We start from the raw sequence: 16,901 nt of genomic DNA, 5'->3' as shown, positions 1-16,901 counted from the left end.
CCAATGAGTTTGGAGGCATTTATTTGAACTTGAGCAGATATGCTTCTGTACACTCCAGAATTCATTCTGCTATTGCTATCAGCAGTTACATCATCAACGAAGTAGTATACCACTTGTACACTCAATAGTAGGCAAGTAAGCCAGTTCACTTCAGACACAGCTCAAGTGTTGTTCTTTTATATATATTTGTGGTCCTGGCCTTGGCAGTCCAAGGGTACTATTCTCTAAAGCAGGGGTGCACAACTCCAGTCCTGGAGGGCTGGTGTTTGTGCTGGTTTTTGTTCCAACCAATTACCTTAGGTTTAGTTTTCTGACACCTCTATAAAGTACGCTAGTTCACTCCTGTACTTCAGCACAGTAAAATCTTAAGGATACATTTCCAGTCTGTGGCTGCAACTGGTGCTTATACGAATGTCGGATCAAGATATGATTGAGCTAATTAAATAATTAAGAGCGGAAGTTGGCATGATATCATGAAACGGAGCGGCCCTTGTTGTGCACCCCAGCTCTAAAGGATCAGGCACAGCACAATTCTGTTCACCTCCAGTTTGAATGTGGGAAAGTAGCAGGCCTAGTTACGTATGATGGTAATTAATGAATCCACCTAGCAGTTACTAAGTTAAAAATGGTAAAGTAGTAGTCAGCAGTTTACCAACAACGTTACACACACACAACCTAAGTTAAAAATACAACACTGTGGTTGATTTCAATGTTCTAGCATGTTTCAGTTTAAAGGGAGCCTTAACTCACAGGTATCAGTTTTTTTTCTGTGACTGCAGCGAGGCACCCCTGAAAATTTTAATATTCCTCATTTACTTAATTACCAAATGAGCAGCTGCTGCAGTAACAGATGCACAAAGAGAAAACTAATAAAGATATCCAATTATTATTTTTCACTTAAAATGTAATTAACATAGTAACATGCACTTATCATAAAAACAACTTTATCAAAGCATCATGTTATGCTGATTTGCACTTATATACATGGAATAGTAATTGTGTACCAATAAATTAAATCGAGCAGCGTATTCAGGATTTGCTGACTAGCCAAGTGGCACGTATGGTGTGCAATTCTGCATGTCATATGACCAAAGTTTTCAGAACAAGCCCACTGACTGACCCATCCATTTTCAATTATGGATTGAAAAAATTAAGGGAAATAATTTATTAGAAGTAAAACATTATGACCATGTAGGAATTCACACACAAACAATTTTACTCCAGTCAAGATTTTGGATACATAAAACGTAAGTCATTATTTTATTCAAATCCACTGTAGTGTTACAAGACAGATTTATACAAAGACTTTCAAAGCATACTACTGCATTTGCCTGTCACAGTCTCAATGCAAGGGGAAAAATATGTATTTTGGCTTACTATAAAATGGGGAAATAACATGATTTTGGGTAAAATATTTTTTTAAATCAGTTTCATAAATTTGAAACTCATAAAAAAATCATTTAAAACATGATATTTGGGGCATTTCCAAAGTTTTCACAACCTTGTCTTAACGACTACTTGTATTTTTATTTATTTTTATTTTTCCATAGATTGCGTTGTTGCCGTTCTCGTTGTTAGTGTTAATCAGTTTAACCATAAGGGTCCAAGTTGAACTATGTGGTTGTTCCCTGTACTTGGACCGGTACTTCTCTCTAGGGGTTTCGTCATACTTGTTCCTGGTTATGGTTATACACTTTGTACGTCGCTCTGGATAAGAGCGTCTGCCAAATGCCTGTAATGTAATATGATTGTTAATTGTCGTAATGCAATGTATTTTTGGACAGAACAATCTTGGGGGGAAAAAACTAAACTCAATAGCTGTATCCATGATTAACTGATAGAAACTGAATGTGTGCTTTTTTCAGCCAAACTGGAATAAACAAGACCAGGTTAAAACCTAGTATAATGCTAGACCTAACACGTGATCCGGCCGACCAATGGTGCCACTTCATAACTCGGCCGACCAACGGTGTAACTTCATCACTCACTCAGTCACAGACATTCGCGTTTGTAGGGCTGGCCCCGCTGTTGCGGTCCAGCCAAAAATTAAGAACAAACTACAGAGCACCTCAAAGCCTGCACAAGGTCCGTCTTGGGTGGGTTAAGCTAAGGCACGCGTGTCAGAATCCAGTCCTGAAGAGCAGTAGTGTCTGCTGATTTTCAGCATTTCAGCACCAGTGATTAATCCAAGTCACTGATTGGCTAATGAGTCCACACATGACTCTCAAGTCACTGATTGGCTAATGAGTCCACACATGGCTCTCAAGTCACTGATTGGCTAATGAGTCCAGACACGGCTCTCAAGGCGTTGACTGGCTGATGATGGAAACCGCAAAAACCTGCAGGCACTGTGGCCCCCCCAGGGCTAGAGATTGACACCCCCGTGTTCAATGACACCTGGTGGTCAGTGGAGGAAATGTCCCAATGCTGTGGTGCAGGAGCGAAGTCCTGCATGCTCCACCAAGGAGCAAGTATTCAAGTGCTGATACAGCAGATAGATTCTTTTAGTTTCTATTTCAGAACATTAATCTGATTCAACAGGCATCTCCTTTATGACGACTTCTGCTTTTCGCTTCCTTGTGCAACCCAGCTAGAAAAAAAAGAAATGTTTAAAATGTTTGTAAAACACATTTATTAAAATACAATTTATCATGTGAACACGCACGCACGCACGCACGCACACACACACACACACACACACACACAATGTTAGTGTAGTGTATTTAGATTGATTGTTCAGAACATACACACCTTGTGGTAGTTGGTGCCTCCGGGGTGGTTGGGTGCATTGCGCAGGACTCCAGCGATCTCATACATGATGTCACTATCTCTGCAGTCTCCATTCGACGACTTGCGGACGGCCTCTAAAACACAAAGGATTCAGTCATAATGCCGCAGTCATTTCAATTAACCTTAGCAGTGTGACATCATATTATGCAAAAACACTCAAGAATCCTTATGCGCAAGTATACCATTTATAGTGTACACACCATTTTGTAGCATAGTATTCAATTAGTGCAGCAGTGTAGTACAAATATAATGGAACTGGGCCTGTAGCTTTTGCAGGTTAGATTCCCAGGCTGGGGAAATAGCCTGAACAAGGTGCTTAGCCTTATCTGCTTGAATTTTAGAAAAATTCAACTGTAAAATAAGGACCGGTTACACAGCTGCAGAAATGTAGGCTGTGCAGTGTCACTCAGCTCAGTTAAATGTAAAATGCAAGCTGATATGATGTAAGCCGTATTACTATTATAATGAGAGTATACCAGCCTAATCCTCTTTGCTATCATATTGAAATGTAGGTTTATGGAAATGCGTAATAATCCAAGCTTCAACAAAGTAATCCCACGAGACGACAATACCATCAGAGCGAGTTTAAAATGAAAGATGAATTGAATATGCGTAATCCAGCGTTCGCAGGGTTTATTCAGACAAGCTGAAAGTGCTCGCTTAAGAAGAGTGGACCAATCAGAGTGTTGGAGTACTCACTCAAGATGACGTCGCATAAGAGGCGGTCTTTGAAGGCGAGCTTCCCCTTCTGGCCCCGCGCGCTGAACTGGCTCATAAGGCCGTTGGTCATCAGGGCTCTCATGAGGGCTCGGCAGATCTTTCCCACGTTCTCTCCTCCCTCCATGGTCGACAGCACCTGCACCTGCGTTCCAGGATACGGAGAGACAGATCCTGAGCTCCTGATCCCGACAAAAAAAATGTTCTTATCAGTTTTACAATGAAACCCACGTACATTAAAATGTGATTTTTTTGTAAAAAATACATCGGGCATTGTAACTCTGAGAAAAACGCAGGCTGGTTTCTTTAGTCTGGTCTGCATGGAGTCAAAGGCTACAGGAGTTTTAATGTCTGCTACATCAAGGCTGCACCAGTGCAATCTGCTGTCAAAGCAGAAAAGCGTTTTCATTACAGATCTGTCAATGGTAATTCAATAGAAACGAAAGGTGTTGAGCATCAACCACAGGGTAGCTGGTCACATGCAATGGGTATCCAGTATAACACTGAGATGATTTTTATCATCTAAGAGGAATTCTGTGGTAGTATGGTGAGATCCAGGGTAAAAAATGTGGTGTCAATTAACTGCTTTTCAATCAACAAGAGGCTTCACGTCATTCTGAGACAATATTCAGAAACTGCAGGCTCTGCGCTCAATTCCAGTATTAGATTCTTGATACTGGAAAGCCTTACATATCGTGAGATATTGAAATGAACAATTTGCACTCAACGGGATCAAAACAAATACGCGAAAACACAAAAGTACAGAAGCTACCATTCGTTCCCAAGTGGTATTCAAAGGCAAACCAAATACCAGGATACTTCTTATTTAATTATGCAGTCTGTTTGGGGGAAAATATATTTAAGTCAACTTGAGAAGAAACTAAGATGGCCTTACCCAGTGAAACGGTACCATCTCGTTATCTCAGTGCCTTTGGCCTCATATGGCTGCTCTCATCTATCGTAACAGCTGTTGCTTGGCTTACATGTCTTTTGCCCAAGGTGGAGTTTTCAGAGAGCTTTTTCCCCACTGGGAAAATTTTCACCGGTTCTTGGTTTTACTTTTCGTAAATTCAAATAGAGATTAAATATGCGGCATGACAATGGTGAGCACTGAACAGCACTGCCAAAGGATCCCATCCCTGTTCCAGTTGGCCTAGAGTCAAACTGCCTCGCTTACTACCGCTGTCATCACCCATGGCTTTCCCTCTCATGATCATTTAAATGTCTCAGCGAAGACACACCGTGTAACCATGGAGACTGGTGAAGAGCACTACCAGGTTCCAATTCCCATATCTTTAAGCCTGGAGTCAAACTGCCTGATGATGTCACCTGAACTTAGACAGCGTAGAAACATTATTCTCAGTCCTAGGTAATGTTTTACATATATTTTGAAATGGCTCATATTGAGTGAAGTTAATGTATTTCTTTTATTGTGCACATTTTCCTGTAATGCCTTATAGAAGGGGGTTGCCAAACCTGTACTCGCTGCTTTAAACAGAAGACTGTGGGTTGTCTAGAAACTCTGAGTCACAGCATCTGTGTTAAAAATGGGGACCCCTATATTACTGTATCAGTGTCACTGTTATCAACTTTCACCCACACTGTAATCCACATATAACACAAGCACCAAATGCCTCCTCTCTGAACAAACCCTCCATTTTGTTTCCTCACCAGTCTCCTTTTGTGCTCCTCGACCTGCAGCATTTTCTCCAGCTCAATCAGCTCCTCCATGGACTCCAGCTTCCCGCCGTGGGGCAGGAACAGCTCCAGGCCGTCCAGGGCGTCGTCCTGCTGCGGCCGCTTCTGAGCCAGGAGCAGGGCTTTGATCTCCCTCACCGACTTCTCCAGGCTGCTCAGCTTCGACAAGACTGGAGGATAGGGGAAAAGCAAACAGCTCAGACGAGTGAAATTAAAAATGCATTTTGCGTAAACGTATCAGAACACGGTCAAATAAAGAGTAAAGAATCTGGTGCACATTTATCCTTGATGCCAAACTTTCAGAGCTCAGTTGTGATAATAAGCTGGCAACTGTCGGTCAGACAGCTGGAAGAGACATGCTTTTTCTATTGGGATATCATTTCAGATCACTTTGCGCTGGAACGTGGAGCACAAATCTATTGTGAAGCTAAAGACTAAACCCTCACTGCAGCTCTGTTTTTACGTGAGAGGCTGAAATGAAAGAATGGCCTATGCTTGCACAGGACCATTGAGGCCTATGTCATTACTAACCCTAGCACCTGTGTGGCAGTATAACCAAGGCCAGTGAGCATTCGGCCAGGCTTCTGTGGAGGTTTCATTTCAGGCGACCGTTTAAGCACAGCATCTTCAAACCGCAAAGCCTGTCGCAGAAAGCTGATCGTCTCGGCTTCCACTGCAGGAAATGTAGCAGTTGTATAACCCACCGATCGATCCGGAAATACTGGCGCGAATGTTCTCACACACCCTACACATGCAAAACACACTGCGGGATTACGCATACTGCAGAACCACAGGACTAAAACGCAAGGAACTGTGCCGCTGCAGAGAGACACCATGGATCAATAAAGCGAAGGCCTGCACATACTGGCCTTCTTAGATGGAAAATAAAGTGAAGGACAGAATTCCGGGTAACTATACCTTGAAGGTACACTGAACAAGTAGAGCTGGCCGTTTGCGAATGAACGGCGCTGTCTTTAGAGTCCAGAGAGCAGGAGCACTTGCAATTACAGCCTACGGAAGAAAACGCATGTTATGCAATGATAATATTTTTAAAAGGAGTCTGGTTTTTCACACATAATTGAAATGAAGTCATTTTAACAGAGGCCCCTAACCTGTGTATTGTGAAGCTGGAAGCCCATTTCGCAGCGGGGAATGATCCTGTGTCCCTAAATAAGAAAACATGCTTAATGCAGGTAACAACAGGAGTCTGTTCTTTTCAGGGACAATTTCAATTCAAGATGGGAATGGATCACTCAGATATACAGAAGTGCAGGGATTTTTTTCATAAAAGAAAAGTTAATTAGCCTGTCTGATATAAACAATCCCTCAAACAGTATTTGGGGAATCCTATTTTGGCAACAGTCCCATGTATATGACACCAACTTACAGAGCTTAGTGTGTCCTTCACATCATTGGATTCCAGAGGTCTGCAAATTGCTACAGCCTATCCAGAACATTCATTCGGTCTTCTCGTAAATGTCCAGTGCTTTCTCCAGCCCGTTATCTTGCAGGAAACTGGTCTTCTCAGAACGCTGGTTTTTAAGTCAGCAACATTCTGGTGCACACCCAACACCACCTCTCCCTCAGCTCTGGCCAGAGCACGAGGCCCAAATGGCGAACGGCAAAACGGACCCGCCTCCACGGTTTACTGACAGGACAGCCCCTCACCTCTTCAGCCCAAACGCGCTGCTGAAAAAGCCCAATTCTGGTTCCACTGCGCAGGATACACGCCATGCCCGGAGTTGTTAAGATGAAACTGTAGAATGACACGATAAATACGAGCCTGTCTGTCTCTCTCCCCCACCCACCCCTTTTCCAATCGCGATACTGCCAAAGTCACCAAATTCACACCGTATCTGAAAGGTGCTGGCCGTTCCCGAGGATTGGGGCTCTCCCGGCTCCATTTCCGTTTGGGAGAGGGGGCGTAAATAATATTCTGCTGTGACGTTGCATGAAAAAATGAAAAGAACACAAGAATGCAAGAACTTTGGGCAGTACGGAAAAGAAATTAAAGTTTAAAAAATGTCCATCAAATCTTATGAAGTCAACATTTCCCCCCTCTAACCATCCATCTGGGCAACATTAAGCCACACGCGCCTGACAATTAAGCAGTTTGGAACTGATTCCTGGGAATTCAGTCCTTGCATGTTGAGGACAATGGTATGCTTTATTTGCACAGCATCTTTCATGTGTCACTGTCTGAATGTGCTTGTGGTAGACGAGAAAAAAGTGCCCCCATCTCTGGTTAGTAGCATGCTCTCCAGGACCCTCCAGTTTACCTTAAGATGAATTCTGAACAGCTAAATATGCTAAAAAACCTTCAACTGAAGATGAGGAATATGACTAATGTACATAATTAAGCAAGTGCTCCTGGACCATCACCATTAATAAATGTGTTGGTCATATGATATAGTACAAGACTTTGATCTCCGCACCATCCAGCTCATTTTCCCAAACGCACCTGCTATATGTGTCACCAGCAGTTCATCTGAGATTTAATCCAGGCACTTGCCAATAAATACAGGTTTAACAGGCAATGGACTAAAAGGCACCGTGTATTAGCAAAAACCAGGGTTCCCACTCCACTTAGCTACATTAAGGCCAGTTCCTACATTTTATGAATAAATCTGAGGATTTGTATTGCAGCAATAGTCTAATTACTGGGCAGCTTATTAGTTGCAGGGATATAGTTTACTATAATTTGAGCTAGCCAGTGTGTTATACTTAATGTTGTCAATATCAGCAAAATGATATTGGCAGGAAAAGACAGATGATTAACTGATAAAGGTATTTTTTCCTCACTGTTAAAAGTAAACATATTTTTTGTTTTGTGCTACTTTGTAAAGCAAGCAGGATGTGATCTCCTTTCAAGGATAAAAATATTTTCAAGCACCTTATGAACCCTGGGGGGAGAGAAAGCACTTGCAGCGAGACAGAGCACACGGATTCAGCTTCATTTTTAGTGAGTTTTATTGAGAAAGGGTAATGTTCACAGAAACACTGCTCAAAGTTTAGCCTCCATGTCCTTGCGACTAAAGAAAAAGATCTTTAAAAAAAAAAACACGACAACCCGTCCCACTGTGGAGGCAGTTTAACCTGAATGCACACTCCTGCGAGGTGACAAAGCACACAGACAGCTCCCCCCCTCCCACCCCACCACCAGCCCCTGCCCACCCCACCTCCAACTTCTGCTGCGAAACAAGGTTGCATCAGGTTCCTGACTGAATGTAAAAGACCACATTCAAACTGCCCACAGTCGCCGCGGTTACCCACTCTAAACAAACTAAGGGAGAAGTTCTTAAGCACATATTCATTTCGCCCAAGCTGCGAAACAGCCGAGGTCAGGTGTTCAAAACACAAACATTTAGTGATAAAAGGCGGCCGATCTTTGAAACCAACGAGCTTCTAATAGCGATACTTTAAGATTGGGTAAACTACCATGCCAGACAGCTCAACTACCGTGTGTCTGTACGTTTGAAACTTGGCCTAATCAGAAGGGGGGGGAGGGACAGACAAAGCAATAGTGAGCATGCACACGTACAGCTATTTAAAATACAGAAGAGGCACACCACTGAGATTTTGGTAATATGGTGCAGACCGGTACACAGCGGGCATCAGGGGCCAATTTCCGCTCCGAGGGGTTTCAATCCGAACGCGATGACACCGTGTCCCGGTTCCCACGCTGCCTGCGTACCGGAATCACTGCTCAGCTGATAAACATCCCCCATATGTCCCCGTTCAACTTTACCGAGGGCTCGTGCAGTTTATTACAATGCCAACCGTGGCTGTGCCCGCAGAACGTCCAGATGTGAATGCAGAAACTGGTGTTGCCGCCATTTTGTTACGGGCATAAACAGTATGGCTGTGGCCGCCATTTTGTTACGGGCATAAACAGTATGGCTGTGGCCGCCATTTTGTTATGGGCATAAACAGTATGGCTGTGGCCGCCATTTTGTTATGGGCATAAACAGTATGGTGGTCTTCTATAAGCAGTGGTAATGTTCACTCGGCTGAAATTGGGGGGAAGCGTCTTACCAGCAAGTTCTTTGCCACTTGTTTGCTGTTCATTTGCCACCAATTAGGTGGATACACGCCTGTCAGATCCCCTCACTAACTGAAAGAAGCAGCACGCTATTAAAATGGAATTTATGGCAAAGGATTTTTTCCTACAACTGTGTGACCAAAGGCTCGAGAGCCCTTGCCCTGTCGACACCTATTTTACTCCACGACCCGTTTTTCTTCATGCAGAGAACCATACCTTGTATGCAAGAAACACAAACATTTTCATCACAATTTGGCTCAACGCTTAAAGAGTAAAGAGCTGGAATTACAGAAAACGTGCTGCTTCCAAAGTGTATCGGCTTTTCACCGCAATGGGTGGATTCTACAGCCATCCAACTTCTTATTTTGGAAGCGGAAGCTTCCAGAATCTTGCTCAGTCTCACACACACGCGCACACACACACAGGTTGAGCATTCCCACCACAAAATGAATCGGTAGATAGCACTAAAATGCAGTGAAATAATTCCCTCAGTGTATGCAATTCTTCTGAAAGGAGATACAGAATACACACGTTAGTGATAGAATGAGCAGACTACAGAAACTGCAAAGCTCACACCGACGTCTACTTCTGCAGTGATACTTAAAATAACAGCTGTGCATTTCTGTGTAAAAGGTTTCAAGACAGCAAGAATCGCTACACTCGTTTAAAAAGAAAAAAAAATTATATCTATGCAATAGTTCTGCATCACAGGAGGAAAAATTTGGTACAAGAAAGAGACAAAAACTGAAAATAAAATTGGTAGAAGGAACGAGAGAGTCCACCGCAATACCACCGTCCCCACGACCGCGGCACAGGCGGAAACGCGGTGCGAGCCGAAACGAGCGACCGTGACCGAACGCGCGTCTGTCGAAGGTGCGTCACGGCGCGGACACCTGCAGGGAGAGAGACCAGACCACCGTTAAAACCGCTGGCAGTTTCCATGGCGACCATCTCGGGGCGGGGGGAGAGCCTCGCGCACGGCTTTCCGCCGATGTCGGCAGGCCTGCGGACGCTCGCTACAGCTACTCAACACACACCACACTTCTGATGCAGAATCTATTACCCCATACTTACACCGAGACGGTTTCACAGCAACGTAACTCTGAAAAATCGGGAAAGGACAGCCAAGAACTCCCGATTTACCCGAGTCTCCGTTCACCCCAAAACACCACTACTTATGCTTCCAATTACCCGTCCAATTACCCGTCACAATCTACCTGCTTTCTGCACCACTCCTGTATTTTACAAATATCTTAAATAGTCTGCTATGCGCTACATACTAACCCTTTAAGATAAAAAATACAGGATTAGTATGTTCTTAACTGAACAGTCCAATGCTGATGTAACAATCACTACTGGTCACTGTAACTGAAAGCATTCCGAAAAGCCTAATCTTAAAAAGGTTAATTATTCAGGCTCATCATCATGACAATATTCAACCATCAATACAATTACTGTCAATTAAGAAGTACTTTGGATGAGGATCTGAGAGGTAAATGTGTCACCAACTAGATTTGGCAAGCAAGTGAATATGGCCTTCGCCCTGTCCATAGCCAAGCCAGCTCTCACCTGGTGGTGCCGGGGTTAAAACGCGTACCGCGCCCGATCGGCGTAGGGGTCCCTGGCCCGCATCCCGTCGAACGCCGCGCCCCGGGACATGGAGGTGGGCGAGAGGCGCGAGCGGTCAAACGCGTAGCCCTGTGCCGCGGACGGCCCGCGCCGGACGGGGCTCCGGTCTCGGGTGTAGTACGAGGAGACGGCCGGGGCCGGCGTGGGGAGGGCCCGCCGATCGTAGGGGTCGAGGGCGGCCCCGGCGGGCGCGAGCGTAGGGGGAGGGGCTAGGGCGGCCGCGCGCTGCTGCTCCTCGTAGAAGCCGGCGCCGTACGGGCGCGCCCGGTACTTCTCGTAGAAGTCCACCACGCTGTACGGGTCCCGCTCCTCGAAGCCGGCGCGCCGCGGCGGGTAGGCCGGGGCCGCCGCGAAGCCCGCGCCGCCGGATCCGTACGCCGCCTCGCCGCCGTACACCCGGGCCGCGCTAGTGTCGCCTCCCGCACCGTAGGCCGCCGGCGCCCGGTACGCCATGGCGCCGTCGTAACCGGCCACCCTGCCGTACCCGGGTCCGCCGCCGAAGCCGGGCCCCCTGGCAAACGCGGGCGCGGGGCCGTGGCTCCCGGCGAAGCCCAGGTCTCCGCCCAGCCCCCGGGGGAAACCGCGGCCGCGACCGCCGCCGAACCTGGACGGGCCGAAGCCGTTGGCCCCCGCGTCGAATGAGCCGTTCTGGTCCATCGGGCACTCTTTGGACCAGTGGCCGTCCTGCCCGCACCGATAACACCCCGTCCTGTCGCCCATCCCCGGAGCGGTACGCAGGCGGCTAGTGGAAAGCTTCACGCTCATCAGCTTGCCTTGGGGAAGAGAGAAAGACGCAAAGACAACTTTGGTACCTCCTGCGCTGCCGGGAACATCAGCTGAGTGAGCAGGAGACCCCTTCTGCAAACATGAAGAATGGTGAAGCCCTCCACAACAGACCAATCCCACGCCAGTTACTATCTATTCAAATTGATAGCTCCACCCCTTAGCCAAATTCCACAATCTCTGCAACGTGTCATCAGGGTTTAAGGCATACCTCTACAACAAAACAACTACCAGCCCGTGTGTGAAAGGCGGCCTGCGAAACAAATGCAGCGTTAAGTGTTTTGGAAAACTGAAGCTTTGTAAGTGGACTATATGTTTCATTACCGATCTCACCCGTCGTTTCCAGTAGTTGGCTTCTCGCTCTGTGACGCCACGCTGGAATTTAACGATTGCTCTCGCACCAGTGCGCATTTAACAAGACTAAGATCGGAATAGGCCTCCTGGCCGACACTGAATGCCCTCCATTTTCAGCCTCACCAAAAAGTTTCATCTGAACACTCCCACTTCGTCTCATTCCTCCATTTCCACCCGTTTAAAAGGTTGGTACTACAACGAGTCATGAACTACGACTTATTTCTCAGAACAAGGCGTTAAACCAAACCGTAGGTTTTCTGAATTTGGGTTATTTTGTACATCTCTTAAAAGCTACGTAAATGAACCGAAACCAAAAGTATTGAACAATCTTGACCGCTTTGATGTTACTTAAGGATCGGAATGTCCGAAAAGTGACCCACAGCAAATAAGTACGATCCAAATAGCACGGTTTCAAAGTCACGATTCAAAATGGTGACCTTCACCGTCACTGCAGTGCCTGTTCAACAGCCGTACACACCGGTCAGAAGCCTAGGACTCGACTCAGCAGGCAAAAAGGTACCACGGAGGAGAAACAGATGGAGGGAATCTATGCAGCCGAGTTCTTCTACGTTTTCTGAAGTGAATCTATGGGACCTGCTGTTCTCATGCACCGCTTATGCAACCAAACTACCAGGAGGATTGCTAGGATTGTCAGCTGCACACTATCCTTGTCCAGACTGGAATCACACACCCTGCCATGGCCTGTGCGCGCACACGAAAAAAAAGCAGCTACATTCGGTCATGGACATCAACGCAGGCCTAACAATAAAACAGGTTTGAGCCCCATTTCCATCCAGTTTAATGCCCCCCCACCCCCACCTCCCTCGCCTGGGGTGTCACCTTGAAAGGCGGTGTTGTCCAGCCCGTTGATGGCCTCCATGGCGTCCTCCACGCGTTCCATGTGCACGAAGGCGTAGTCCTTGACGATGTCGCACTCCACCACGGGGCCGTACTCCTCGAACTTGGCGCGCAGCTCCTGGTTGGTGCAGCTGTTGCTGATGTTGCCCACGTGCAGCTTGGTGGAGTTCTTGGTCTTGCCGCGGCTCATCTCCACGTTGATGGTCTGCCCGTTGAGCTGGTGGTGGTGGAGGCGGCGGATGGCCTCGTCCGCCTCCGCCTTGTCGTCCATGTGCACGAAGCCGTACTTCTTCAGCACGTCGCACTCGGAGATGGTGCCATACTGGGAGAAGAGTGCCCGGAGCTGCTCGGCCGTAGTGTCCTCGGACAGGTTACCCACGAAAATCTTCACCATTGTGCTACTCTGAACGCCAAGAGAGACAGACAGACATAAATATGCGCCAGGAAAACGTTAGCCAGTCCGTGTTTATTAGTGACAGAGATATAAACATGAGGCAAACATGTAGAATGATCATTCAAAGAGTCATCCGCATTACTAGGCAAAATAGGAATTTTCTAGTCCCTCTAGTGTATTGATTTGGGCTGCATTAGCCGACATACTGTGGTGGTCACGGAAAGGGAAATTGGGAGACCACCCTATGCCTGAGAATGAAACTTTAGTTACGGGTTGGAAGCTGAAAAAGTGGAGACAACCAGTTCAAATTCGTCAAGGGGACTAAACACCCGAACAGCGAAGGAACAGAAAAAGTTTTGGTCTCACAGTAATGTTACCATGTCCTTTATCTCCACTTTGCCGCCCCACCCCCCACTCACAGTCAAACCAGATACCAAAAATGCGGCCCAAAGCGCTTAACGAATGACAACAAAAACATTTCAATTTAAATGCGAAAATGATCTCAATTTCTATGAATACAGGGAAAACTATCGAAATGCACAATAAAAACGTTGCATAGTCAAAATATGCTAAAGTAACTGACGAAACAGTAACGTTGCATTGAACAAAAAAGGAAGGCCTTCGAAGCACGCGCACAAGGGGAAACGTGCAAAATAAAACAAAACAAGCATTAATACAATTGTAAACCATGGCAGACATCACCGACCAACAAGGCAGTTGGTGGCCAAGTTACCAAAGTTTAGCTAGGAACAACAGAATTGTACATAAAAATTATTTAGCGAGTATCTATAATGAAGTAGTTCAGCCGCGAAATCGAACGTTGGCTTCTGCTCATTGTTCAGCAGGAAAGACAAATGTGCTTTGCTGGTATTTAGCGGAATGCTTACCGCATTTTCGGACAATATATACACGCGCTTGTATATTACGCATATTCATTTAGAACCAATATTTGCAATCTAGAACATTAAAACGAATAAAACACTTTCATACCTTTTCGCTGTAGCAACTTCCACCCGCTGTGTTACGAAATGGCGTCACAAAGTGATATCATCCAACTGTTAGGAGGTGTGGCTTGAACGGATAAGCGATTGGAGGAAGCTCAACATTTCTAAAATGTAATTGGTTATAATTGTTGTCATTCAAATTTCAAGCGTAATTATTGGCGTGCTGCTTTTGTCCGTGACCACCATGCGCAGCCTCGACTTTGATTGGTCCAAATGCCCCATGTGATACATTCGAGGCAATAAGGGATCATTCTGCAGTTCACGCGAAAAGAAAATGTTAATGTATCGTTTTAAGCCTTTTTTGTCGATTGACTATGTACTAAGCAGTAGTTGCAAGCGCGGAGGATATTTAATACAGGTTATTGTAGCTGTAGTAGTTTTTTTTTTTTTTTAAACGATGTGTTAAAAATAGCTGTTTCACATTTCTGTTAAAGCCGTCTTTTCTAAAGTGCCGCCTTTGTGGGAGGAAGACAGCTCTGAATAGTTCGTATACAGCAAGATTCAGAACGACTGGTTCTGGACAGGTGGACTCGACAGGTTTCTGGTTTTCTACCAGTTGTGCTCTACGGCACCTCGAGAGACCAAAGATAAAAGAATCCGTTGCCAATAAACTGAATAGCATTTATTGTATAACTTAAACACAAAAAAGCAACAAACAAAAAGGTGATTACGAGAAAAGAAAGTTAATTATGTTAATTAAAAAAATGTATGTATAATAAAATCACATGTCGTTATCAAAGAAGTTCTAGAGCAAACATACGATAATGGCTAAAATAACTGACTTGACGTAATTGAAACAAAAGCGTGGAACAGTCATGTAGACCGAACCAAAGCAGTTTGCACCGAAATGGTGTTTGTTACGTTACAATTTTCTTCATTGATCAGATACTGTTTTCGAGAGCGGCTTTCAGTGTAACGTTTACCAATAATACTACTTCCTATTAGAACAGCCATGTCAAATACGTGCCCTAGATGGCACCGCTGTCTGTAGGTTTTTGTGGTTCCCTTCAATCAACAGCCAATTTAGGCCTCACATCCAGAAAAAATAACTAAGCCAAAGCTACATTGTATTACTTAAAGTCAAAGGGGGAAAATATATATTCAAACTTAACTCTTATGTTGTCTTCATATTTTGCAGGCACCCTGTGTGCATATAATCAAAATGACCTCTTGTTTGACCTGTGATAAAGCCTCTTCATTGAATTTTAAACCCTGAAACAATTTTTCCCGTAGAAACAACCTGTCATTCATCAATAAATCAGTGAATAATTGGCTGCTGACTTCAAAGTCCAGTGACACCATATTTCTTCAGTCTGCACAACTTCTTTTTACTAAAGAACACACAACATAATTGATTTTAGTTTGCTGTAATAGATATGTAGCACTTGATTTCTGATTTCATACCAACAGGGTTAAAGAACACTAAGAGGATCTTTGTATGCAGATAGTATGCCTTTTGTAAAAATATAAAAAGGGCAATGTTTAACTTTGTATAATGTCAGGGTCATTCCAGGAAGGGTCATCAAATTGCATGCTGAAAAAATAATAACTTTTATTAGTGCTGTTGAAATCATTTTTGACTCGGAGAACACCAGGAGGCTTCAACACATGCTTTCAACAACTTTAATTGATCAAGAGTTCGGTTGTTAGAAAAATCAGCAGGCAGTTCAAGTAAAGCCCACTGTTTTGCAATTAAGTCATGTAGTACAACAATTAGCTTCCCATAGAGGGCGCTATTTGAAGCATTTTAATTATAAAAACAAATTGTATGTCTTGTCACATTTTGTCTGTCTATTCACCCTGTATAAAACAATGTATTTGTCGCTAGACAAACAAGCATTTTGAGACACTGAACAGCACTTCATGTCAGGAGAGATGGTATAATGTGTTGTGACATACATTTAGGCTACATTTTTGTGAACAAAATGGCTGCATGATAGAATACATATATTGTCTAAGGCAGGGGTGCACAACTATGGTTCTGGAGTGCTGGATTGTGTGATGGTATTTCTTCCAGCAGTAACTGTAGTTCTAGTTTTCTGACGACTCTACAAACTACCCTGGTTTACTCTTGTACTTGACCACAGAAAAAAATCTTTAGGATGCACTTGCTCTTGGGACCTTTGGTGCCAAATCTGTATTGTTTCAGTATACAAGAAAAATGGAAGTTGATTAAGTATGGTGTTCTCTTGGCAACTAAATGATGTCATTTGAAATAAGAAATAATTATTCTGCACAGCTTTTTGTGCCATAAAGTTTTTTTGTTTGTTTGTTTGTTTGTTTTAAATAACACATAGGAAGAAAGTATTTTCTTGGACATATTTAGTTTCATATTGCATAAAATAGCTTTCCATGCTACACACACCATTTTGAGCTTATGAATGGGAAATTGCATATCTTACATTTGCTTAACAGACTTAAAAAAATATTTTTTCACAGTGCATTCATGCACTGAAGCTGGATATTTACTGAAGTCAAACATAGTTCAATACATGACATTTAAACACAGGCAATAGATTACGTAACGGATTGTTCAAATAAAATACATTGCTGAGAGATCAAGGAATGCATGATCCGTTGTCAATAAACTGAATAGCATTTATTGTATAACTTAAACACAAAAAAATCAACA

General features: G+C 44.4%; 1 protein-coding gene across 4 annotated transcripts; it reads right to left on the bottom strand.

The window, feature by feature from the left end:
• Positions 1–1,745: 1,745 nt before the first annotated feature.
• LOC118236055 (RNA-binding protein 4.1-like) lies at positions 1,746–14,340 on the bottom strand. 4 transcript variants are annotated; one of them, XM_035434076.1, is made up of 8 exons: positions 14,256–14,340; positions 12,854–13,274; positions 6,318–6,371; positions 6,124–6,216; positions 5,179–5,375; positions 3,490–3,652; positions 2,752–2,864; positions 1,746–2,590 (listed from the first exon to the last, which is right to left on the bottom strand). In XM_035434076.1, the coding sequence occupies exons 2-8, from the start codon at positions 13,263–13,265 to the stop codon at positions 2,525–2,527; spliced, it is 1,098 nt and encodes a 365-aa protein (XP_035289967.1). In that variant the 5' UTR covers positions 13,266–13,274; positions 14,256–14,340; the 3' UTR covers positions 1,746–2,524. The 4 variants fall into 4 exon arrangements, 3 of the variants coding, with proteins under 3 accessions (XP_035289967.1, XP_035289968.1, XP_035289966.1); XR_004766974.1 differs by having other exon boundaries at positions 2,354–2,590; positions 3,490–3,689; XM_035434075.1 differs by lacking the exons at positions 1,746–2,590; positions 2,752–2,864; positions 3,490–3,652; ... (1 more) ...; positions 6,124–6,216; positions 6,318–6,371 and adding exons at positions 10,005–10,140; positions 10,817–11,649.
• Between the last annotated feature and the right edge of the window lie 2,561 nt (positions 14,341–16,901).

This window comes from Anguilla anguilla, chromosome 9 (assembly GCF_013347855.1).
Source record: "Anguilla anguilla isolate fAngAng1 chromosome 9, fAngAng1.pri, whole genome shotgun sequence".
Taxonomy (NCBI): Eukaryota; Metazoa; Chordata; class Actinopteri; order Anguilliformes; family Anguillidae; genus Anguilla; species Anguilla anguilla.
This window is presented reverse-complemented; position numbering and strand designations above follow the sequence as displayed.

What these genes read in the sequence shown, in the direction of transcription:
- LOC118236055 (XM_035434075.1), bottom strand. Translation starts at nt 13,265, where the DNA reads ATGGTGAAGATTTTCGTGGGTAACCTGTCCGAGGACACTACGGCCGAG. An exon ending in GGACAACACCGCCTTTCAAG is followed by an intron (nt 11,650 to 12,853) that starts GTGACACCCCAG and finishes CTCTTCCCCAAG; the next exon opens with GCAAGCTGATGAGCGTGAAG.